General features: G+C 35.9%; 1 protein-coding gene across 8 annotated transcripts; it reads right to left on the bottom strand.

Annotated features, from left to right (window-relative positions):
• Nucleotides 1-713: 713 nt before the first annotated feature.
• ampd2b (adenosine monophosphate deaminase 2b) lies at nt 714-27449 on the bottom strand. Of its 8 annotated transcripts, none has more exons than XM_051901979.1 (18): nt 27192-27449; nt 14763-14887; nt 14533-14663; nt 12717-12785; nt 12523-12631; nt 10922-11111; nt 9191-9317; nt 8989-9078; nt 8548-8677; nt 8261-8455; nt 6060-6191; nt 5783-5946; nt 4913-5039; nt 4401-4564; nt 3553-3673; nt 3004-3177; nt 2788-2898; nt 714-1720 (listed from the first exon to the last, which is right to left on the bottom strand). In XM_051901979.1, the coding sequence occupies exons 1-18, from the start codon at nt 27268-27270 to the stop codon at nt 1505-1507; spliced, it is 2454 nt and encodes an 817-aa protein (XP_051757939.1). In that variant the 5' UTR covers nt 27271-27449; the 3' UTR covers nt 714-1504. The 8 variants fall into 8 exon arrangements, with proteins under 8 accessions (XP_051757939.1, XP_051757940.1, XP_051757944.1 ...); XM_051901980.1 differs by having other exon boundaries at nt 14763-14884; XM_051901984.1 differs by lacking the exon at nt 27192-27449 and adding an exon at nt 22141-22156.

Below are 27449 nucleotides of genomic sequence, written 5' to 3'. Positions count from 1 at the left end.
AATTTAAGGAAAGCTGACAAAATTTCTTTGAGTAAATACAATACATTTGAATGTCACTGTCACATAATAATTATATGTGCAGTTTACTTAATAATGTTATGTTTATTATGTAAGGTGAACACATTTATTGACTTAATTTACCTTATTAAATGAACTATTTTCTCTACAAAATGCAAAATAACTCATTGAACAAACTCAATTGAATTGAGAGCAGGAATTCCATCCTAAACACGCGTATATGAGGCTCACAGCCTAAACTTCGGCAGCACTCTTCTGCATAATGGTAACCACAAAATTAAAAAACATTACAGAAACTACTCTAAATGTCCAACATAACTGAACATTAAACACTAACATAAACTAACAACATCTTTCCCTTTACTGAAAAACACATAAAATAACTTTAATCCCTAAATTTACTCTCCTAATGCAGTCCCTTGCAAAGCATACTGGGAACTACAGATCCACTGCCCAGTTAGTTATGTCAATATTAATTTGTGCATTTCACTTAGCAATGTTAAGTTGACTGAACAAACACTTACTAAGTAAAGCTGACAATACTAATTTTTAGTAGAAACAACGCAGTTAAATTACGTTCATGTAGTTACATGAGTTTTTTAAGTAATGTGAACAAGGGTGGTTTGAGTGAAACTAACAACAGTGAAAGTTCATTTTTTTGAGTGCAGTACCTATCCAATATTAAATCCACAGACTCACAGAATTATGATATTTTAATTTTGAGATATAGAATAGAGCAGAAAAAATAAACTTCACTTTGATATTATCATGTCTGATTTACAATAAATAGCGCTAATAATTATTCAATTACAGACACAAATAAAAATGGCCAAATGACTCATAGGATACAACTACTAGAAAATAAATAATATCACAATAATAGACACATTAGAACAGAACATGCTAAAATCAAGACTATAAATGAGGAAAAAACTCCATTTAAAAATGACATGATTATGACGGCTCATGACAGATGTGCGGAGGTACTTGAGCTCACACAGAATAGCCAAAGAACCGACGCTTATGGCTGTTAGTGTTCAGAACAAGTGTACAAGCAACACCAAATGATGGTTCATTATCTATGACGGTGTAAACCATTTCACTGATCTTCATGCTGGACTGCAGGTTATGGACAGTGTAAGGTCCACAGTAACAGAGGGGGACACTTCTGGGGTTTCCTAAAGCTTGATTGTGGGTTTCCGGAACCTTCATAGATACTGTAAGTGTGTTTCCAGTTGGTATTCTGAAAACCGTTTATGTGCTTTTGTCAAATACAATGTTGGCATTTCCTTTGTGCAATTTTGTTTGTTGCAATCAGGACTTTAAACCTGCACTTTACAACCAAAATAACTACAGTACATTTCTAGCAAATACCTAAATAAAGACAAATAAAAAAAATGGGTATTTAGTTGACTGTCCCACATTTCCCTGATTCACCTTTCATTAACACTCTGCACTGGTTGAATAATTAAAGCATATGACGCCTCTAACATCTGGCCGGTCCTGCACCCATGCACAAGGATCCCTGCTCTTCAACCGTCTCCAGCTCCTCTGACCGCACAGCCTGCGTGATCAGATTCAGCTCCTCGCACAGCGTCTCGAAGCGGTATGCCACACGGATGTCTGGAACGTTGGTGCGTCGGATGTCGTTGCCCTCCTGCCCCTCTTTCAGATAATGTGGCCCCAGCCAGTAGCTTTTCACCTTGAAACAGGACGTTTGGATGCATTAGTCAGATGCTTTTCTCTCTGATTCCTTGTATTTTAATTATCTGTTTCAGTGGTTTGGCTTTAGGATGCACATTGAACATGACCGATACACTTGTGTCACAGTACTGTTGTGTTTGGACGCACAGCCAACAAAAGTATGAGAAGTATTTATCCTCCCTTTTAAAAGCTGGAATTTTTTAAGTTTAAGTATTTAAGTTTTTTAAGTATTGTTTTTCCCTGTTGTCCACAACTAATTTTTTGGTCACTACCCACAAGTTGAGAACCAATGTATAGTATACAAGTTTTGAAAAATAGGTAATACTTTACAATATAAAGGTTCAATTTGTTAACATTAGTTAATATGTTAGGTATCAATGAACTAACAATGATTAACAATTTTTACAGCATTTATTAATCAACATAAAGGTAATTTATAAAAAATACTATTTTTAAATCATGTTTTGTTAATAATACATTAATGTTATACAATTACATTAAAAACATTTAAAAATGTATTAGTATACACTACCATTCAAATGTTTGGGGACGGTTAGGGTTATGGAAAGAAATCTCTTATGCTCACTAAGGCTGTATTTATTTGATTAAAAGTTAAGCAATTAATTAATGATTGCGCATTAGTGATGAACACCTGCTGTTAACAAGAATCTCTGAAGAACAGAGAAACACAAGAACTACAACTGACTTCAGTCACAGCCTTATTAATTGCTCAATTATCTCATTAACTTTAACTCTGCTTCAGTGTTACTTTAACACTATTTAGAGAGGGACCATATGTACTCTGAGCAGAGTTGATTTAACTCTGGAGATTTTACTGTGTTGCTGAATAAAAGTATTATTTAAAAAAAAAAAAAAAAAAAAAAAAATTACTGACCCCAAACTTTTGTGTATGTAGAAATTATCTAGATTAATATACCATTTTAGAGTATGGTTTGTTGTTAAGTCATGGTGCCTAATGCATTAACTAATTTAACCTTACTGTCAAGTGTTACTGAAAATGACTTCTGCCGGTGCTGACAGAGGTGTAAGTGTAGATGTGAGCACCTGGTGAGAAAATCCGCTCATGAGTACACTGTTTCGGGCCAGCTCACACATGTCACATGAGCTCAGCTTCCACACCTGAGCAGCGATGCTGTACTCCTCCATCAGCGGCTCCTGAAAAACCACACACACTAGGTCAAACATATTACACACCTCACTCAAGAAATAACAGCTATAGAAAAGAAAAATCATATCTGATGGTATGATGTGGCTTGCAACCTTTGTGAAGTGGAACTGCAGTGGGTCATCAGTAGACAAAGACACCATGAGGCCTCTGGACAGGTACTCAGGCAGCGGATTTCGATGGTAACTGAGGAAGAGGCTGTTGTTGCTGAGCGGAGACATGGCAATGCCGATCTGAGCCAGGTAATACAAATACTGCAGTACAGGAGCCTGAGAGGGAAAATACACAAATGCTGTGGACTGATAAACTCTTGACTGTTTGCAATGAGTTTTAAGATAGGAATATTAGCTCTGAAATACCCAGTGTGAGAAAACTTGACAGATATTGTTCTGTCAAAACTTGTGACTAAAGTTCACTAAGTTGAAAAGTGGATATCAATGTTTGAATGGCTGTAATCAACTGTGCCGTTCAATAGTGGCACGTTTACATTATGTTACGATGAGATTTTAACACATATGGCCTTGGTCTAATACATAGAACACAATCGTGAAAAAATATTTAAAATATGAACATTCTTTATATCCAAGCAGAACAGATTTCCAAGGACAACTGCGATTCAGTAGAAGTATCTAGAGTTTCTTTACTTTTCTCAGAAGTAGGCCATGGGAAATATTCTCTGACAGCATAAATCCAGACACGAGGTGGTGAATGGGCCCTGCCTCTCCACAGTGCGGACGTAATACAAACGAATTCAAGTTCCTTTGCCTGTTGGGAGAAATGGATGACATTTTAACAGTCGTGGATCTAAAACTTCTTTTATATTAAAGGATTAGTTCACTTCAGAATTAAAATTTCCTGATAATTTACACACTCCAATGTCTCTTTCTTTCTTCAGTCGAAAAGAAATTAAGGTTTTTAAGGAAAACATTCCAGGAACATTCCGCCTTCATCACGCGTGACCTTTCCAACATGATTACGTAATGCGTGGCACATCACAGAGCTAGTGCAAGATGAGCATTTGTGGTTAAAAAGTATATAATTTTATATATATATATATATATATATATATATATATATATATTTTTTTTTTAGAAAATGACTTATCGTTTCACTAGATAAGACACTTATTCCTCAGCTGGGATCGTGAAGAGTCATTTGAAGCTGCACTGAAACTGCAATTTGGACCTTCAACCCATTGTACCCCAGTGAAGTCCACTGTATGGAGAAAAATCCTGGAATGTTTTCCTTAAAAACCTTAATTTCTTTTCGACTGTAGAAAGAAAGAGACATGGGGGTGAGTAAATTATCAGGAAATTTTAATTCTGAAGTGAACTAATCCTTTAAGGAACCTACACAATAGTTTTGATGAGAAGGTTTTCATTCAGCTGTTTATGTCCCATAAATCGCAACCAGTATAAAATACATACATTTTTACCTTAATTGATTAAATGTATTGTGGTAAGCAAAGGGTGTACTTGGGTGCATCAGATACCTGCGCAGGTGGTTGAGTACAGTCATATTTGCATACATGTAGTACAGATAATATGAGTAGGGAGGATTGTCTTCCTCTGTCCAGTTCACAGGTTTTGGACTGTCCAGGTTAAAGATGTGATGCTCAGGTTTGGACTCATCATCCACACTATCAAACCCGACAACCTGAAGAACATTCAGTCTCACAATATAATAAAACTGTGATCATACTTGTGGATCATTTGGTTCTATTAATTTGAAGCTGCAAAGGGTAAATGGTGACGGTTTTATTTTGGTGAGTAAAGTGGGACCTTGTGAGTCACTTGTGATTACTCCATTATCTTCTATGGAAAAGGTAGTGAGTGTAAAATCTAAAACAAATGTTTCTTATAAATAAATTGGGGAGTTTATTATACCTTGATATTTATACAGACAGAGGATATTGTGCACTATGTAAGCCTCCACTCCACAGTAGCACAGTTATATTACTTTACACTAAAACTAGCTTTATCACATGACAAAAAGTTCACTCACATGTTGCAGGAAGAGATGCAGCTGTGGATGGCTGCTGGGATTGACAGTGACTTCAAACAGAGGCATAAAAATGTTCTCTAGCATCTCCTGGAAGTTAGAGAGCTGCTTCTTGGTGTGATACACATCACTGCAGAGGAAAGAAACAATCTGTTATCTTTGTATCTTAGTGATAAATTTTTATTTAGTCTGAAATGTATATTTAATGTACAGTGAAAACATTGGTATTTATTTTGGAAATAAGTCCACTTATTTAGGCGTTTAATTTTAGGTGCTTTTTAATTTAGTAATAATATACACCACCGTTCAAAAGTCTGGGATCAGTCAATTTTTATTATTTAATTATTTATTATTGTTTATTTTATAATTAATTTAATTTTTTATGAATTGTTTTATTCAGTAAGGACAATAAATTAATAAATGCTTTTCTTTTGAACTTTTTATTCATCAAAGAATCCTGAAAAAATGTGATCACGGTTTCCGTAAAAATATTTTACTGTTTTTAACAGTAAAAATAATAAGAAATGTTTCTTGAGCACCAAATCAGCATATTAAAATAATTTCTGAAGGATCATGTGACTTAAGACTGGAGTAATGATGCTGAAAATTCAGCTTTGCCATAACAGAAATAAATTAAAATTTTAAAATATAATCAAATATAAGTTTTTTTTTATTGTAAAAATATTCACAATATTACTGTTTTTACTGTATTTCTGATCAAATAAATGCAGCCTTAAAAAACATTTTGAAAATCTTACCGATATCAAACTAGTGTATATATTTTTTGATTTTTATAAAAGAATTAAGCTTACTGTAGACATCAGATAATAAATGTCCACTTTACATAGATATTTCCTAATTCTCAGTACTCACAATAGCCGTGGCACCTGCACCAGCCAGCGCACATTATCTGAATAAACCTTGTGTTTGACGGCCCACTGAGCCAGTTTATCCCATTCATCTCGTGAGCGTCCGTAGATGGAGAGACGCAGCTCCACATTCTGATATTTGCTCTCCTCCAGGTCTGCCATCACCTCCTGAAACGCACCAACATACAACTATCAACAGGGGGTGCACTTAACCATATGAAACTGAATTCATCAACATGCTTGTTTTATTCAGTTCATAGATTATAAGGAACAGCCCATACCTTGATTATGTGCCCAAAGTATTTCCCCTCAATATGGTTGTCAGTTTTAATAAAGATTTCTCGGAGGATGGACTCTCCAATGGGGTTGTATTTGGAGTTGAATTTATCAAAGCGATGGAATGTGTTGCGGTCCTGTGGGAAAGACAGAATATTTTTAATATTTTAAATAGAAAATTTATTTTCTCTTATATACATCTACATTTAATCATTTAGCAGATGCTTTTGTCCAAAGCGACTTCCAAATGAGGAGAACAATAGAAGCAGTTAAACCAGCAAAAGAGCAACAATATGTAGGTGCTGTGACAAGTCCCAGTTAGCCAAGCACAGTACATGTAGCAAGTTTTCCCCAGTGTAGACTATTCCCACATACAATTTAGAGAAGAATCTCTTTTAGTAAAGATTTTTATTCACATGGTTTAGGGACCTATTAAACTGTGTGCAACTTTGTATAGCATTCATTTAGTACCACAGTTTGCATTCAGTAGAGAACAACAGTTCATTCATAAGCTTATTCAGTTCTCACCTAAGTGTAAATCCACTAAGCTTGTGCGACTGCATCTGCAACATATTTTAGTGAGAGTGACCTAGATCCCACACAATCCTCCGAAGTTTGGAACACCCACTTGATATTTGCCTTGACATACACTGTGTGAAACAAATTTTAGCTACTTTACTTTTCTTTTTTACTTTTTTTTTCATGGTCCTATATTTTATTTCAGTTTTCTGCCCTTTTATGTTTATATTTTTGTTAATAGTCACTTTATAACATTTTAATAAATAATTGTTATAGCAAACAAGAAACACTACCATTTAGAGCTGCACGATTCTGGATAAAATGAGAATCACGATTTTTTGGTTTCAAATAGAGATCGACGATTCTCCCACGATTCTGAATATACAACCAAACAAAATAACATGTAATTTACTAGAGGTTCTGACAAAATATAAATTGCTGACTCTAATTGCTGGAAAATGTTTGAATGAATTATTTAAAAAATGGTTTTGAATGAATTCAATGACTCATTAATAAATACTTGTTTCATTACTGGATGAATCAGTGTTGTCGCCACTCAGTGGAATTAGATGTAATTGATTCAACCATTATTTGACATGGCAAATTCATTTCAAAAGGTAGTTTGCTCTATTTTGATCGCTATCGTAGACGTCGGTGTTTAAATACTAACTTAAAACTTATATCTCAGAACTTCTGTGATAATGTGAATATTTGTAACACAGAAATAACTAATGTGTGATTCAGAACGGCTCTCTCTGGCTCTGGCAGCACGAACACAGATTTGAACGTTCCAGTATGATTTTGTCAAAGCTTTAATAGACGCGGGAGAATCGTTGTCATTGATAAAGTAGGATCGTGTGGGTGCTTGAATCGAGATAGCGATCTTTTTACGATTAATCGTGCAGCTCTACTACCATTCAAAAGTTTGTGGACAGTTTTTTTTTTTTTATAGATATTTTTATCCAACAAGGACACATTACTTGGATCAAAAGTGACAGTTTTATAACATTTATAATGTTATAAAAAAAATATTGATATTTCAAATAAATGCTGCTCTTTGGAACTTTCTATTCCTCAGAGAATCCTGAGAGAATAAAAAATAAGAAATGTTTCTTGAGCATCAAATCAGCATATTAGATTGATTTCTGAAGGATCATGTGACACTGAAAATTCAACTTTGCCATCACAGGAATAAATTACATTTTAGAATATATTACAATAGAAAACATTTATTTTAAATTGTAATAACATTTCACAATATTACTGTTTTTACTGTAGTTTTGATCAATAAATGCAGTCTTAGGTGAGCAGACTTCTTTCAAAAACATAACAAAAAAACTGACCCCATTTTTTTTTTTTTAAACAGTAGTGTATTCATGTTGTTGTTATCATTATTATTATTAATTAGTATTCCTATGTATAATTGCTAGTGATGATAGAAGTATTTATCCAAACAAAAGCACGCACATCACTGGCAAATTGCTAAAATTGGGCGCTCGACCGAAAATAACATAATGTTTTAAACACAGAGGCGATCTGATGAAGACCATGTGTGCTCGAAATGTTACCTTTATAAAAGTCTGTCAATAAATGTCTAATTTTTGGAGCCGTGGTGTGCCGACTTCATCTCTTTTATCAGAAGTATTTTTCCAACCTCTTATGGCATGTGTTTGACTACACTTCTTACCGCATGCATATCCAGAGTGTCTACGCTGAGGTCAAAGGCCGTCAGGTTCATGCTCTCAAACACCTCTGTTAGGGTCTGTCCTCGGCCTTGTTCTACGTGGACGATTTCACCTGGATATTTCTTTATGGCTCTTTTAATGAAGCGCAGCAGGTGCTTCTGATTCATACAGGATGAGGCATGGATGTGTGTGTCCACCTGAAGATCAACAAATGAAAGGTCAATAGCCAGAATTACATTACTAGTTCAAATAATCAGGTTTTTCCTATGACAACCACTAAAAAGCGGACCTTCCTGATGTTGTAGAAATCACGATGGGGGACCTTCTTCTGTGCCGCCAACTCTTTCATCTCGTTTAAGAGAACGTGCATCTGGAACTTGGAGCTGAGGTACTGCAGTCGGCGATAGCAGAAAGATTTCCTATTGGAAAAAATAAACAATTAGAAATCCATATGCTAAGGCAGATCAGACCAGTTCTGGCTATTTTGGGGAACAGATTTAAGTCTTTGCCACTTCTTCTTTGTAACATTATTCACATTATAAATTAATTACTGGACTTATCTCTTTCAGCATGGGTTCATTTGTACATTTCACCCACGGGTTCAAACTAAGGTCAGTGTATAATGATTTCAATCAAGCAAAGCAGCTCGCTCAGGGATCAGCTCACATTTACAGAATAAGCTGTTTTAATCAGTAATTTGATCATCTTCATAGTGTGCAGTACAACTTACACTGGCCCGTTAATGATGAGCGCCATCATCATGTTCATATCCGCTATGTACTCCTGCAGGTCTGGGTACGGCAGGTCCAGCTCTGAGGAACTGATGGACATTACAAGAAACATTTTAAAAAGAAAAGAGAAAAATATAAATATATGAAATTCAACAGTTAGGCCTACTCTATTCTAGGGACTTGGCAACTCTGTTGTCTTACTTATGTGTGTATACATGAACAACACCATCCACCATCTTGCAAGTGTAGCCCAACCCAGGGGCCATTTTGGCAGGGTCAAACCCCTCATAGGGGTGGGTTTCTGAAACAGGTGGGTGGACGGTTGCATCTGTGGAGAACACATGAGGTAAGAGAAGAGAAGAGAATCATTTTGTAACTTCATACTGATCATACAGAACCCTTAAAGTCTTATAACTATAATAAGAAACACATCTATTGAAACTAAAGTCAAGGAGAGAGTTTGAGGAAACAATATGCCCAAAAATTGTCATCAACATCATTAACTCACCCTCATGCCTTTATAAACCATTGAACACAAAAGAGAATTTTTGAAGAATATACTTGGTCACTTCTTTTGATATAATGAAAGTGAATGAAGACTGTGGCTGTCAAAATGTTAAAAAGCATCATGTTTTCTAAATCAATAAGATAGCTTTGTGTGTGGAACAGGCTGAGATTTACTATTTGTTCACTAATAAATTTTACTTTATTGAGAAATTAACTATGGCGACCGGCTCAAATATCTGAACAATTTGTTCATAAATCTCTCATGAACACATTAAAAGGTTAGTTCACCCAAAAAAGACATTTCTGTCATTAAGTACTTACCCTCATGTCATCCCAAACCCATAAGCAAAATTAAGATATTTTTGATGAAATCAGAGGGTTTCTGAACCTCACATAGGCAGCAATGTCATTGCACCTTTTGAGGTCCAGAAAGGTAGTAAAGACATCATTAAAATAGTCCATTGTGACTACAGGGTTCAATCTTAATGTTATGAAGTGACGAGAAGTGACTTTTTGTGCGCAAGAACAAAAAAATAACGACTTTATTCAACAATTTGAAATGTTGTCATACGCAGTTGACACAGTGCAGAGCTTCCGTGTTTACGTCCGAAAGGTATTGGCCGACGCTGTACACGTGAGCAGCATAACGCTTGAGTGTGATGCTGACGCAGGAGCCGGTCAATAATGAGTTGGCGTTCTGACGTAGAACACGGAAACCTGCACTGCGTTCACTACCTTTACTGTCTTTACTTCCTTTCGGGACCTCAAAAGGTGCAATGACGCTGCTGCCTATGTGTGGTTCAGAAACCCTCGGATTTCATCAAAAATATCTTAATTTGTGTTCCAAAGATGAATAAATGTCTTACAGGTTTGGGATGACATGAGGGTGAGTACTTAATGACAGAAATTTCAATTTTTGGTGAGAGCTAGGCCTTTAAGGAGAGCTAGGCCGGATGTCAAAATTTTGCATAAAAAAATAATTTCACTCTGTTCCTCACTATTGTATGGCTGCAGAACGCTTGGAATGTAACACTCAAGTCATATGAATTACTTTATTGTGCTTTTTGTCATTATGGCAGTAATGACAAAATTTTCATTTTTGTGTGAACTACTGCTTTAAAGAGTAGAAATACATTTGTGCTGTGGCTTAACTGATCATTTGTGGTTCATAAACATGCTGCATCTCAGAGCACCTGCTTTCAGTTTTTTCCGTAGTAACTGAAGACAATTCCATGAAAACATTCTGCTGTACATTATTCTGCTCTCCTACATGCAGATCAATCCAGAGTTTAAACTCAATATTTAGTTCTTTTTTAACTGTACATTGGACATAAAACCATTTTGGCTATAAAATCCTGATTCCTCCTGAATATAAATGATCAACCTTCAGAATATTTCCTATAAGAAAGCTCTGGTTCAACCCACTTGCAGATACAGAGGACTCGGGCATCTCCTCAAAGGTGTTGAGGTCCAGGGGTCGGTCACCCAGCTCCTCCTGCAGGTAACGTGCTGTGGTCCTGCAGAAGCTTTGCATGGACAGAGAGATGTACTTCTCTCTGATGAACAGAGCTTTGACCACACATTTAGCAGCATCCAGCAGGTCAGTGAATGGAACCTGGGGGTGTGTGAGAGAAGAACAATCACTTAAACACAGTCTGCATAGAAGTCATTCATCCATCAGAGGTATGGATTTTTCGGTGACCTCTTCTGCAGGTTACATTGTTAAGCCAGTAGGTGGCGACAAATGACTCTTCAATTCGTTCAACAACATTGGGTGCTTCTCAATACTCAAATTGATGCTTCCTCGTTTCCTCGCCCCTACATTCTCCAGCCTGTGACCCGGAAACCGATCAAACTCAGCCATCTTGAAGAACATCTCAATTCTCTAATTGCACCGCAAGGAGGTGAGGAATGAGGAGTGAGTAAGCTTTCCGAGGAGCTATGAGCAAGGATACACAAGTAGACGCAAGAGAAACCTGTGGTACGTAAATATTCTCCTCCCCTTTCATATCTGTCACAATAATTTCAATGTAAGCTTTACTATTTTTTTAAATAACCAAACTTTAACAACATGAGGGCAGATCCCTCGAGCACAGCTGATGACGCTTTCAAGAGACGCTCGAGTGATCAAGAACATTCCAATATACAAATAACATTTCCTTCGATTCCTCCATTCTTATCTTCTTTCCTTGCATCCTTCCCTCACATCCTATGAGGGTCGAGCTGAGGCGCGAGGAAAGGAAACGAGGATGCACAAATAACAAATGAGAAGCACCCATTGATTCATTCAGAAAGGAAACAAGTATGAGCACATCAATGATTCATTCATTCGATTCGTTAAGAAACACTGATTCACTGAAAAAGGAAAAAAAGTTTGAGTGAATCACTGAATTATTCACTAAGTCAATTTGTTCAAAAATAATGATTTATTCAGAAACTCAACACCTCATTCCTCAAAAACTCAACGATGCTTTAGATGCTTAGCGATATGCTTTGACTTCATTTGAAACTATTTTCTTCTGCATATTCTCCAAGTTACTGAATATTAACTTAATTATTGAACTAATTTAAAAACAATATCATGCTTGTAATCATGCCGTTGGTATGAATATCACTAATAAATGATATGTGATTGCTTAAATTTACCTAAATCTACAGTATATCTTTCTAACTTTTTCTAGGAGACAGTTGTACAATACATGAGATTGATACCACATACCATTCAATTGTACTTAAATCCACAATATAAAACAGTATTTTGGTGACAAAATACAAAAAGTCTGTATTTCCCTGTTTCCAAGAATTGGAAGAATTTTTCTTCATTAATGTGAAAACCCTTCAGCTGTGTTGATGTTAGCTCATGTTTCCCTCTGGGGTTTGTGTAATTGTGTGTGTGGATGTGTGAAACTCGGTTCTCCCTCAGGAGTTTATATAATGTCTGCAGTGTCCACTCCAGTTCTGTCAACAACATCTTGTTTTTGTAAAACAAACAAAACAGAAAAATGAAAAACAGGAGCTGTTACTACCCCACATTTCTCCTCTCCAGAGATTGCGACTCTCTGATACTCTCTCTCAGGGACGAGTTCTCTCTCGGGATAGAGTTCTTTGGGCGCCTGGCTCTGCTCTTTCATATACCTGAGAAAGAGAGGAGATGCTGGTATTAGTTAACAAACACTGGGTCTCATATAAATCATCACATAACATCTTAAAAGGCACTCACTCCAGATCTGTTGCACTGTCTGTTTTCATGAAGTCCTGTTTGGCTCGCAGTAGGATATCAGGCTCAAACCTCAAGAGAAAAGGCATTTAATTAAGTGACTGTGGGTCAAAGGTCACATGTGCATACAGAGCAGTGAATGTTGAACTAATATTGGCACATGAAGTGATCTATTACATGTTCCCAGCTGAAAACACTAGTATATTTGGACACCAGCATAGTGTGTTTTTCGGTTGCTGGACTACAGCATGGGATGCTTGTGTTTCCAGCAGACTTATTAACTACACTATCTTTCAAATGTTTGAGGTCGGTACATTTTTTAATGCTTCTAAAAGAAGTCTATTAGGCTCATGAAAGGCTGCATTTGATCAAAAATACAGTAAAAAAAAAAAAAAAGAAAAATATATATTATTACAATTTAAAATAGCGGTTCTCTACTGTAATATATTTTAAAATGTAATATATTCATGTGATGTTGAAATTTCAGAGCTGAATCAGCTTTACACCAGTCCTTAGTGTCACATGATCCCTCAAAAATCATCCTAATATGCTGATTTTGTGCTGAAGAAATATTTATTATTATTATGAATGTTAAAAACCGTTGTGCTGCTCATATATGCTTGTGGAAACCATGATAAGTTTTTTTCTTTGTGGAATAGAAAGTTAAAAAGAACAGCATTTATTTGAAATATAAATCTTCTGTAACATTATACATGTTTTTACTGTCATTTTTAATGCAATTAATGTGTCACTTAAATAAAAATATTAATTTCTTTCAAAACAACCAACAACAACAACAACAAAAAAAAAAACTTACTGACCCCAAACTTGACTAGCTTTACCAGCAAAATTTTACTATAGTCCAGCAGCTAGACAACAGTCTAAAATAGCCATTTCAGCTGAGTTTGATATTTTGATGCTGATGGTTTGTCGGCCGTCTGGCTTTAGGAACAGAGAATTTCGGGTAAAAGGTGCAATAGGTGATTCTCTACAGAAACATTTTTTGTTATACTGGTTGAAAGTCTCCTCATATCCTGATAGCAATCACTATGTTAAACGGTCTAAATATATTTTTATAAATATATATTGTCTGTGGAAGGTGTAGGACCATAAAATGTTCATCCAATCATTATATTCGGTCCGAATGTAATTATACGATGTCCTACCTGTCTGTCAGACATCATACATTATCAGCACGTTTCAAGCTATGCAGAGTTTATGTAGACAGACGTTAGTCACAGAGCACCACAAACAAACAGCAGCCACATTTTACAGTTCCTACCGAATCAAAACAACAAGCTTATGCTGCGTTTACGCCATAACTACCGTAATTAAGAGATGGCAACGTTCTAACTGGAGCTGTTCACATCCTCAGACTCGGAATTATGTGTTTCCATGTCCACAGTATCAACACCGAAATTAATCTGCAGCAGTCAGGTACAAGCTCTCTAAGTTGTTTACATACATTATTATTGTAATGTTACATGAGGTAGTTTAACGCCATCTCTTGTGTAGCTTTGCCAAGAGCAGCTGTGTGTGTGCCTTCATGTGTTTTGGAAGAGGCGTGGCTTTGGAGATGATCTTAAGGGAGGGTGAGTCGTTATGATTTGAAAGCTAGCTCGCTATTGCTAGCCTCTCCAAAAATGTCCTATTGCACCTTTAAGGTAATGGTGTTATTTTACGTTACAAACACAGGTAAGTTCAATGTTAAGTCGTTCTTTTTGTTTTTACATTAAGAAAAGTCAGAAATCTTGTGTTTCATAAGAACTACCGATACTATTAATGGTTGCGTTTCATGATGAATGATGGGACGTAGTACTTGATATCCTGGCTGATCTGCCGCTCCAGTCTGTGCCGCCTCTCCTCCAGCTGCTCAATGGGGCTCTCCTCAGGGAACTCATACGGAGCGCTCCGCATCTCACTCTCTGCCAGGCTGCGGGAGAACAGCTCCTAAATGCACACATTAAGCACACATTTACATAACAGCAGAAACGAACACAAAAAAATGCATTCAAGCAGCATGATTGTTGGGTTTTCTGCTTTGTTTACCTCTGCAATCTCTTTGTATTTGCCATCCATGGATGTGCGCAGATCAATGTGGCCGTGCTTGGCTACAGGGTTGCCAGGCAAAGAATACTGGGATGTGAGGAGGTGTCGGCCAACACGGAGATCTACTAGGAAGATAATGAGAAACAGATTTCAACAGAGATGGCTTGATTAGGCTTTCATATTTAAAACATTTTGATTTTGCAGATGTGAAAAATGTTTGAGGAATAAATGGCAATACATTTCGATCCATTTGATTTGTTTTTCTGCTGTCCAGAGAAAAGCGGGGTCAGAAAGCTGTCGAAGATCTACAACTGTTTGTCTCACGAAACAATGCAGCATTCGGGTGGGAGGACATGAGTTTGTATGTGAGTGTGTGCTGGCCTCCATCTTAGTATGCCCACTTAACTTGTGGGCATGTATAGACCAAATGCTTCTAGTGCCCACACAAATTTTAGCTTTGCCAAAATTGACACTGACAAAAAAATAATAAATAAAAAAAATCACTGCAATCAATACTGAAACTTCTTTAAAACAAGATCAATTTACTTGAAGCAATATATAAGATATTAAATATTAGATATTGACATACAGAAAATATAATTACACTATACTATAATGTTTTTGAAAATCTCATGCTCAGCAAGACTGCATTTATTGAATCAAATCCAGTAAAAACAGTAAAAATGTGAAATATTATTACAATTTATAATGATAGTTTTCTATTTTAATGTATTTTAAAATGTAATTTATTTCTGTGATGACAAAGTTGAATTTTCAGCATCATTACTCTTCAGTGTCACATGATCCTTCAGAATTCATTTTAACATGCTGATTTGGTGCTCAAGAAACATTTCTTATTATCAATGTTAAAAACAGTTGTGCTGCTTAATATTTTTGTGGAAACCATGATACATTTTTTAGGACTGATGTATAGAAAGTTTAAATGAACAACATTGAAATATCATTTTTTGTAACAGTGTAAAAGTCATTTTTCATCATTGCATTTTTGAATGGTAGTGCATCTTAAATTTGTTTTTCGTACCCCATTGGAAATGATTTCTTCAGCATAAATAATTAAGATAATGGGTATTTAACTAATGATCTTTAGATATTTATATGAAAACAGGTCAAAAATACTGATTGAGAACATTTTGGCAGTGAAATGTAAGCCAAAAGTATGATAAAGTAAGATTTTCAATTTATATTTCTAAGTTATTAATCATCAGAAACATTTTAATATTACAATAATATTTGCCTCAGAAACAAATGCTTCCAAAACACATTCACTTTACAGTGTAAGCTTGACCCTTCTGCTCGAGTTCCATAGTTCCCGTGAGTGATATCAATCTTCCTAAACTCTGACACTTGATCAAATATTCATAAGCCTGATGAATAATTAAGCAGCCATGTCTAGCCCCTAGGACATCTCATCCCACTGTAAAGGCACACAGGAAACGGATTAAGTAAAAATGTATTCCCCTGGTACAGCCATCAACAGAATTCATGAACTTCCATGTAGCAAATCTCAAAAATAGTTTGCAATTCCAATGTAGTTACAATACAGTTAACAGTTGTTTCCTGGGCCTCAACTCATCCTGAGATCATGTGATGAATTCAGCATTGGTGTACTGACATATTCATCACAGTGTTACTAAGAAGAGCTGAAACTCTGAGACGAATCTATTACTATGGAAAGCTACACTTAACATGGGTTTTTCTGTCTGTGGAAGTTCTTTCATTATAGAAGTATAACCATTTACTCTCATAGTTTAAATCCCTTGCTGTATAATTCTTAATCTATACACATGTAGAGTATGCTCGCTGTTATGTTGGGGATTCAATACTTTCTCAGTAAACAAACTTGAGTCACTGTCATCCTCCAAGCGACTGAAGCCTGTTGTTTTTTCTAGAGCTTTACCACGATTCCCATTCATAACCTCAACAACAAAGACTTTGTTATAACAATGCCATTTGAAGTAATGTACGCATTCTCCCAGCTGAAAGTAGGAATTGTCGTCCGTCTGCTTAGACTCAAGTACTAATTACTAACCACTGATGTGTAATTATCCACAGCGCTCAAACACAAACGAGAGTAGCACATCTGAATAATTTAAAGTTTGGTATCACCGGATGTGCCCATAGCTGTTGAAATGGAGTCATGTTATACTAACCCTCATTCTACTGTAGTTTATATAATGCTTTATAGGGCTCTGCTGCTCATTGTTTTACTGTTCTGGCAAAGTTAATGTGCAACGTACTTATCAGTGAGTTTATTGAAGGCAATTAACGACAGGATTGTCTAGGAGATGAACTCATTGCTGAAATCTGGGTGGCCTCTTCACAGGCCCAGATGGGTGGACTAATTATGACAATGACAGTTCATTAGCACCCAACACAGACAGACACAGCGGGAGATGCACGCACTACCTCATGCACTCACACTTACAATCACGTTCTCCATTTTTTTTTACACTTCTCATTTACCTCCACATAATCACAGCCTACACATTTCTTACTCAACTGCAAGATAACAAAAAGTCCTTTGTAAAAGAAGAATATCGCAAGAGATTTTGTCAGGATTTTGGATGTGCTTGTCTGTATAGGACAGCGCAAAGCCAGGAGGGAGACTGATATATCCACTGGCTCGTATATAATCTTCTCATGGGTGTATTTTGGGAGTTTCATGCTTGTTACATAATCACCATCCCCTTCATACACAAGATCACCACACTCAAAACTCAACACTCTGTTGCTGAGCTTCAATGGCAGTGTTGCACAACTACAAAATACAGGTAATGGAGTTATTGATTCTGATGGTAAACATTCTAGAATGAGGGTCTATAAATGTCACATATTTATGAATGGGAGAAGTGAATAATCAGTGTAGTGAGATATGGAGCTGAGAGATAAGAACGGCACTGGAAATGACCAATGCCCCCATGACACGTGAGATGAGGTCAAAGATCAGGCCTGTCCTGTTCTGCAAGTAAATTTAAAATGCCTCATTTATATTGGTGTATTTATCAGTTTGTGTGTATCTTGGTGTATTTATCAGTTTGTGTATTTTATATTTGATTAGCAGTTACATTTTTAAATTTTAAAATGTTGTACATTGGTAACACTTTACAATAATGTTCATTAGTTAAACATTAGTTAATGTATTAACTAACATGAACTAAGCCATGAGCAATACATTTGTTACTGTATTTACTAATCTTCGTTAACGTTACACTCTAAAAAATGCTGGGTTAAAAACAACCTAAGTTGGGTTGAAAATGGACAAACCCAGTGATTGGGTTGTTTTAACCAAGCAGTTGGGTTAAATGTTTGACCATCGTGCTGGTTTTTTAAAATGACTATATGGCTGGCTTAAAATTAATCTAAAATAGGTTGGAAATTAAAAATCAGACACATAATTACTAGAGGCAATAATAATAATCAAAAAGTGAACATTTATTAATAAGCAATTTAATAAATGTTTATTGTTTAATTATTATTCATTAAACATATTAATAAATGTTAATTTCCAACATATTTTGGGTTCATTTTAAGCAAGCAATACAGTCATTTTTAAACAATAGTTGAGTTAAATAAAACTACCCAGCAGGTTGGGCAAACATTTAACCCAACCGCTGGGTTTTTCCATTTTCAACCCAACTTTGGTTGTTTTTAACCCAGCATTTTTTAGAGTGTAGTTAATGAAAATACGGTTATTCATTGTTTGTTCATGTTAGTTCACAGTGCATTAACTAATGTTAACAACATTTTAATAATGTATTAGTAAATGTTGAAATTAACATTAACAAAGATTAATAAATGCTGTATAAGTGCAGTTTATTATTAGTTATGTAGTAAACTAATGTTAACTAATGAACCTTATTGTAAAGTGTTACCAGTACATTTTAATTTTTTTATCTTTAATATCAGATTTATTCTGCTTTCTATCAAATATATTTATGTACACAAGCATTCAAACATTTTGGCTCAGTGATATAAAAGTAATATAATACTTTTATTCAGCAAGGATGCGTTTAACTGATCAAAAGTGATATAAAGATTTCCATTTAAATAAATTCTGTTCTTATGAACTTTATTCACCTAAGAATCCTGAAAAAACAGTTTCCACAAAAATATTAAGCAGCACAACTGTTTTCAGCACTGATGATAATAAGAAATGTTTTTTGATCAGCATATTTAGAATGATTTCTGAAGGATCATGTGACACTGAAGACTGGAGTATGCTGAAAATTAAATGTAAATGCAATTTTGGTGAACATAAGAGATTTCTTTCAAAAACATTTTTTTTTAAATTTTACCGACCTCATATTTTTGAACAGTAGGATATATTATCACAAAAGTTCTGATTATGATATCTCTGAGAATACAAGAACTTATCTTAGATCAGTTTCTGCCATTAATGTAATACACAAAAGTATGCATTGCGGAAGCTGAAAGAAGTCTTACATAACAATATCTGATGTGTGATCTAAAATGATATTAGCAGCTGACGCTAACTCTAACTGTGACATACTTTATGAAATCCTGAGCAAAACAGAGCCATGCTAAGGATTACAGTTACCTCACTAACTCCAATCAGGGCCAGTCACTGTCACCACAGCAACCTGATGTTGCATCCCTTTGTTCGCTCACTTAACACCCCAACAAGATAGGTGTCTTGACACTCAATCACCATTTAGTATATAAAACTATAAAATACCTTCAAGGTTAATGTGAAATCACATGACTACAATGACAGCTTTCCATATGGTACCAACTTCAGATTAATAAACTCCTGTAAGTGTGTTCCCTGATGGAAAATTGTTGTGTTTTGGAACATGGTTTCTAGCTGGTCGACCAATACCAAGCTTAAAACCACCTGGTAGCTGGTTTGTTGCTGGTCCAAGACTATCTACCAGTTTAGAACCATTAGAAACCAGCAATGAAGAAATCAAAACACATTTACCAGCTTAAACTGGATTTCCCAGTAGAATTTGGAGGCCTCATAACCTCTTTTTCTTTGAACACACACAATCTCATACACAAACCTCATCCAAGCAGCATCCTTCTCTATTACTCTTTCAACGGTCCACTTAATCTGTCATCTGTGAAACACAGCGCTGACCACAACACCTTCAAAACAGGACAATACTGAGGACAATCAATACAAACCACACACCATCTTTCAGCCACACACACACAGACACACACAAGTGCATGACTCCCAAAGGAAAAACATGAGCTGACAGCAACACAGCTGAAGGCTTAGAGATAGAAAGAAACAGAATGAAAACACATAGAAGCAAAAGAGTGTCCTAGATGATAGGATATGTGCAAACTATTGCTGTTATTCTCCCAAAACAGGTCAGAGAGAGAAAAGAAAGAAAGATAGACAGAATAAAAAGAGAGAGACACATGGCAAACACAAAGCTACACTTTCTAAACCAACACACATCTCCAGCAAAACATGTCTCTCATTCATTTACTCACTCACACACATTGTCTTGTGATTGAATCTGTCCCACATACATACAGACATACATACATACAGTAAACACAGCTGATGGAGCCGAAGCATCCACTCTCCCCTCCCTCCTCTTCCTGGTTCTTGCCAGCTGTCTGGGCTGGCCACTGTCATCCCCCTCTCATTTAAATATCCCTGACACATGGCTGGACCGTACCACCTGGTCTTCAGGGGCAGGGGGAGCTCAACAGCATCACTGCTGTCTCTGTGACAGAGTGGGCTCGACAGCGTCTCTCTCCACCCCCCTGTCCTTCAGCTCCATGACGCGTTAGCATGACTGCAGTGCATGCGAAAACGCTGGAGGATGTTTTGAGAAAGGGATAGAGAAAGAGAGACTCCCTCAGAAGCCAAACTAGAGGTCATTGTAGAGACTAGTATTGGACATGACTGATCAGAGATCTGGCTCATTTAAACAAGCACCAAACCACTACTGTCTGAGCCCTACTGTTGAAGAAGTGTGTAATCTATTGTGTCGCATTAGAAACCCATATAGCGTGTAAATGATTCTGCTCTTGAGTCCAGAGGGTTTGAGAGTCGTTTCTGATCATCTGAGGCTGATTAATCAGATGAGAACAATAGCATCCCTGAATCCTGCTCCTCTTTTAGAGGAAATGAGCTTTGATGAAGACATCAGAGAAAAAGACAAAGATTGCACTGATGAGGTTTTTGTGAGCGTCTGGAGACCAATTGCTTTTTGTGTGTGTGTGTGTGTGTGCGTGTCTGATGAAGCCCTTTGTTTGGAGGAAAAAATAAAATAAAATAAATCATCCACCAATTTACATTATATATTTGTTAGCATTAGTTAATGCATATCATAAACTAACAATGAAACATTTTTACAGCAGTCTTAATTACACTAAAAAAAAATAATATTTTGAAACTGTATATAAAACAAAGATTATTGGGGAACATTTTACAAAAAAAAAAAAAACTATTTTATTCTTTCTACTTCAAAATTTCATGTTTAATAAATGTATTACTTGCCATTTCTTTAAAATTCTTTGGAAAATGTAATTTTTGTTATAAAAAAGTCATTTTTTCAGTGCCCTGTAAAAATGATGATCTATAAGTCAAGGCAACATGTTTTTACATTACTTTAACTCATTAAAATAATTTAAGCAATTCAATTTTTTTTAATAAGTTATACAAGATACAGCCAATTTGATTATACTTGGAATAGGTGGATTTTTGTATACATATCTAAACATTTATTGTAAACATGAACTAAAAATGCACAAAATCGTGTTTATGAAAGTAACATTAGTAACAAGTAACATTTGTATGAAAGTAACATTTAGTATGAAATGTTACTTTCTAAAATGCACTAAAAATGCACAAAATCGTGTTTATGAAAGTAACATTAGTAACAAGTAACATTTAGTATGAAAGTAACATTTATTAACATTATATTAATAAATGCTATAAAATTGAGCATTAGTCCATAAGACCTAATGCATTAACATATTATTGCAAAAATAACCAAAATATATAATGAACCAAATTTAACTCAGTTTTAACAGTTATAATTTAATTATTTCTTACATTTTACATTAAATTGTATACAAGCACTCTCCAAGAAAGCAAGCAGGGAAAAAAAGTTTAAAATCTTGAGATACAGCAAATTAATTTTGTATGGTGACTATAAAGTATGTTAGCTAGGGAAAATGACTCGCTAGTTCCACCTAGTGGACAACAACAAAACAGTTTATTCTTTGGATTTTACGATCATGGAAAAAAAACCTCAACTTTCACTAAATATCAATCCACAAACACTCAAGTACCTACACACTATATTATGACTCTAACTAACCCTGTTGTAAAAGCACAGTGGCCTTTTAGAAACCATAACGTTCCTACCTCATGGATGAAGTCCCTGGGAATCTAGGGAAGTAAATGGTTGGGTGGATTTGGAAAAAAAACAACTCTAAATAGTAGCAAAATGGTGGCTGAGGGGGAGGCAGTAAAAGTGATCCTTTAAAGAATCCCTCCTCTCTCATACCACACTAAAGGCAAGGGAGGCACTACGGGGCTCAAAGTTCAAAGCACACCAGCATTTAAAACCTCCATGTGTGGTATAGAGGAGGCTGGATGTTGAAACATGAACTATGACCAAGATCTTCCTCTAAAATGCTCATCTTACTGCTATAAAGAGGAGCACAAATGTTAGCAGAGTGATGAAAAATGTTTTTGCGAACTATTTGCACACTGACATGTGCCCTTAAGATCAATCAGGTCGGCCTTATCTTGTCCATCCTTTATGTTCAGATAAGCATAACAAAAAAAAACAAACAAAAAAAAAGGCGAGAAGGTTATGAAACATTTGAGTGACCATAATGCAACACAGATAGGGTCCCAAGTGACATAACAGGAAGAGCTCTGTGTACAGACCTCAAGTGACTCATGCCAAAACACTCATCAGGTAGCGGTTATAAATAAAATCAAAACAAACAGCAATATAATTGTACATTGAGTGCTGGTGGATTAAACCAAATGTTATTCAAAGGTTATTCGAGGTGTGTTATTAGAGGGCTCTAAAATGTTTAATGTGTGCTTTATTTTTCCACGATGCGGTAATTCTCAGAATCTGATACAGAAAAAACAAACTATGAAATATAAATGGAAATTTTGGCCAATACAATAATTATGCACAGCATAATTTATCTATAATTATTTATACTACATATCAATCTACATTTTGACTTTATTTATATATAAAAGTCTAAATATATGTGATTCAGGTGACACTAAACATCATATACAGTGGAAAACTGATTTTAATTTCAACAAGTCTCTTATCCAGCAATGCTTTAACATGTGCAGAGAAAAAAACCTTCACAAATACAAAGAATAAATATAGCTGCAAGTAGTAATTAGCAAGCATGGCTCGGAGCTTCAGACCAACTGCAACAAATAGTAATTAAAGACATTTTTAGACTATTTTAGTCAAAATGGCTGAAAATTTACAAATACAATCACATGTAATATGATTCAATTGCTTATCACTTTTGACCAATAGGTGGCGCTGTTACCAAAATGATGTTGTGTGCTCCGTGTGAGGAGACAATGTACAAAGTTTGGTGTCAATGTGTCAAAGCCTTTCAGAGTTACAGCCACAGAATCAGCTTGGCACCATGCCATTATATTTGTGGATGTGTTATTCGAGAATGATTTGGTCAATCAAAGCTTTTAATAACTATTTTCCAGCATGGTCTGAAAATCATACCAATAGTCTAGGAAGAGTTTGAAAAAGTAGTTTTTCAAAAAAAATTAAAAATGGCAGATAGCAAGTTCAACAGAATATTACATAATTGGCATCACTGTTCACGGTATGATTCAAGGAATCTATCAAGACTGGTTTCATTAAAATAGACAAAATTTAAAACAGCTGGAATTTCATTATAATTTTGACTAGAAAATGGAACTGTTCCAAAACTTTAGTTTCAGTGCATGGTCCTGATGACACATACAGTTTCGTAATGATACACTAACGTGTTCTTGAAATACAGCATTTTACGGCAGAATTCAAAATGGCCAATTCCCAAAATGGCTGATATGAGTATCATTCGACTCGGTATGCTGCACTGAATTTAAAGAGACCAGGGGCACGTTCAAGCTCAAACCGGTGCGCAACGTTTTGCTACGGTTTCCGGTTTGAACGACATGTTTCCTGGAAACGGTGTGCAACGGGTTTGAGATACGTTTTCTCTTGTTTGGTGGGTGTGTCAAAAATGTCAGCCCAATCAGCGGCAACATGTATATAAACCACGCGGTATTAAAGAGACAGCTCGCACAATGGGTATTAATATAACATAAAAATACTATACATATTTATATATTTTGCTATTGTATTGTGAAGTGACACTTTCATAAACTTTTCTATACTCCTCTGATTATATGGTAAATATTACAATATCATAGCACAACAACAGTGATCAGCAATAATGATAAGCCTAATACTCACAGTAAAAATAATGTCATATAGATCATAACATAATCTCGGAGGTAAGTGGATTATCCTTCAACTGAAATGTTTGTCTTTTCATCCTGAAATGCGAGGCAAATGTTGGATCACAATAATTAGAAGTTTCCACAAATCCCTTCATTCGATTGGGATGTTCTCTTTTATTCTGGACAGCAAGGGCAGTGACTGTAACATTGAGCGTATTTTGCAGCATTAAACACGTATTTGTACCGACTTCATCAGGCTCCGAAAATTCTTCAAAAAGAACAGAAAGAATGGCCTTCTCAGCTGCCATAGTTGCAACTCTTGCGTCATCAGAACAGGGTGTTCAACGCACCACCGTTTCCGTTTAAAAAACATTTTGCAACGTTTTGTCGGGGCTGAACCCAGTCCAGTTTAATTGTTTTTGAGCAAACCGTTTAAAAGGTTTAAGCAAAAAGGAACCTCCTGATAGTGCTGTGCCGGAACACTGCATGTAGCCTTGGGTCACAATTGTGATGACATGTACCAAGAATCATCTCAATACGCAAAAACGTTGTAGAGATATAGCCTACCCTCGCATCCTTGTTCATGCGTTTCCCGAAAACTGAACTTTGGCAGCATGGTCTGAAGATGATTTGTCTAGGACAGGTTCAAAAAAGTAGGTTTTTCAGAAAATTCAAAATGGCAGAAAAATTGTGACAGAAAATGACATCATAGGGTGCAATCGAATCGTCTTAAGCCAAGAAATCAGTTATTAAAAAATTATTGGCATAAACATAAGTGCAAATTTGGACAGTTGGTGGCTGTAGTTCATGCCCGTAGGCAGGGGGGGTTCGGGTGGTTCGAATAATAAAACATAGTGGGATAGTCCTATTCGGTGCATCAAAAAGCGTGCTCGTTAAGATACCAGCAGACAAGCTAATCCAGCACAAATTAGTGCATAAAAGGTCACCAAAATGAAGTATTTGAACATCATAATTAAATACAAAAGGAGGAGAAAAACTGCAAAAAGGTCCACTTTTTGAAAAAAAGAACCCCCACTTTCAATAGGCTGGCTACGGACCTGTAGTTAATGCTTAGACTGTCCTCTATATGTGTGCCAAATTTCACAACGTTTTACCATATGGTTCAATCTGCTGCCATAGAGCGGAAGAAGAATATAAAGAGAAGAAGAAAACTAACAGATATAAAAAGTGCCTTCACACCTTCGGTGCTAGGCACCTTAAAAAAAAAAAGAAACAAAATGTCTGTGCCATGGATAAATTAAAAAAAAAAAAAATCTTAGAGGCTCTGAATTATTTAAAAAAAAAAAAGTATTTATTTTATTTGTTTTACTTATTGAAATTATGCAAATTAAAAAGTGACATTTATCTGCTAATATGATATGACTTTATCCTCTAAAAGAATGTTGTGCACACTTTTGAATCACCATAATTTAATGTTATGCGAATTTCTGGTGAAACTGGCCCCAAATCATACTGCAATATCATTTTTATGCCATTATATGACGTACAAGTAATGGTCTGGAGTTAAGTTTAGACTACAACAAGAAAAAACCAAACACATTTCCCAGGAGAATCAGGAGCAGTAAACATAATGGACTGAGCCAGAAATGTGGATGTGAAAGCTGTTATTTCTTCAAAGCGAGATGGACTATTTGCCTTTCCTCACATTTTCACTGAGGCCTCTTTTCCAAATCATGGAGTGCACCGAGGCTCTCAGTAATTAAACACTTGATTGCTGCTGAAATGGGAGAGGAATTTTAAATATTGTATGTCTTAGTGTCTCTAAAAACAATATTTAAAGCACTTTTCATTTAAAGCAAAACACTGACTATAATTTATAGCTACAAGTGTGCAAGTGAGAGAGAAATAGAGCTGTTTTGTGCCTATATGAGAATAAATGTGGATGTCTGAAACTGCATGGATTCACTTTTAATTTTGTATCCTCCTCAGAACTGTTTTATTTTTATAAAGATAGCAGCAATATGCCACCTGCTAAATCTCCATGCTCAGATAATTACTCTATCTCTTTGGTGAAGATGCTTTCTGATAATATTTTCCGCCTCAGGCTGCGGAAATTACGCTGGCACAGCAAGACAAATGAGTCTCAACATTTATCTGTGTCTGGTTTTGCACTCAACCAGAGATAAATGCACTTTCCAGAACACTGTTTCAGGTTTTAAACATCAGAAGCACAAGGATCTAATAAATATATGCAACGCATAACTAAATGTGTTCTAGCGCATGATAAAATCAGTTTTTCTGCGAAAGAGAGAGGTGTGAAGTGGTTTTTGGATCAGATCTTATGTAAGCCTTACGCAATGCTGGCCTGACCACAGACGTTGTGTTGCATGCATCTATGGATGTTGTCTAGACCAGCCACTGTTGTAATTGGTGCATGTTTGATTTTCCCCATCTGGCTTTCTTGCAGTTTAATCACGAACATTATCTGGATGAATATATTGAGGAATTGAGTAACTGAGGTCTGAAACACAATCAAGTACTGCCAATGTCATTATGGTCAGAAATGATGTGTAATCAATGCATAACTACTTCTTTCTGCTCATCAGAGAAATACAAAATCCAGGAGCTATTATTCTGTTTCAGAGAGAGAGAACATTTATGTAAAGAATTAGATTAAAGTCTACAGGGAGCCATAAGAAAGAGAGATAGAAAAAAAGATTAAAAAGGTCTCGTAATAGTTGCAACAGTTTCCTTCAAATCAACAGGTATAAAAGTTTCTACATTATGCAGATGCTGGATTATTGAAACTCCCCTGAACGTTTGCACATAATAGTCAAATGTGAGAAGGAACCTACATAGAACTATGCTGAAATACTGAATATATGATGAAAAATATACATGTAATGACACATTCTGTTCTCCATTTCCATCAAATTCCCACCACACTCACACACACACGCTCACACTTTTATAAACCCATATTGTTTTTGAACACTTACCTCCACTGGCTGTGTACTGCAGGCTGCCTCTCTTCCTGAAAGGGGATGTGGGTTTGCCTGAAGGCAGCTTAGAAGACATTTTGGCTGGAGATTCACCAGAGACGGACAAAACACTGGTTGGTTAAGGCACGGAGGATTCCTTAGCGGGGGATAGAAAGGGGGGGCACACTCAGTCCAGAGGGGTTTTCAATGCAGTAAGAGGGATGTTCAGATGTGTGTGTGTGTGTGTGTGTGTGTGTGTGTTTGTGTTTGAGAGAG

This window comes from Ctenopharyngodon idella, chromosome 8 (assembly GCF_019924925.1).
Source record: "Ctenopharyngodon idella isolate HZGC_01 chromosome 8, HZGC01, whole genome shotgun sequence".
Classification (NCBI taxonomy): Eukaryota; Metazoa; Chordata; class Actinopteri; order Cypriniformes; family Xenocyprididae; genus Ctenopharyngodon; species Ctenopharyngodon idella.
Note: the sequence above shows the minus strand (reverse complement) of the source record. Positions and strands in the feature narration are given on the sequence as shown.

Bases quoted from the DNA above. Each gene is read 5' to 3' on its own strand.
- ampd2b (XM_051901986.1), bottom strand. From the start codon at position 20,427: ATGTGTCAGGGATATTTAAATGAGAGGGGGATGACAGTGGCCAGCCCA. The intron at 14,664-14,762 runs GTAAACAAAGCA...GTGTGCATTTAG, and splicing joins AATACAAAGAGATTGCAGAG to GAGCTGTTCTCCCGCAGCCT. The intron at 3,674-4,400 runs GTATCTGATGCA...TTCTCCCAACAG, and splicing joins GTACTCAACCACCTGCGCAG to GCAAAGGAACTTGAATTCGT.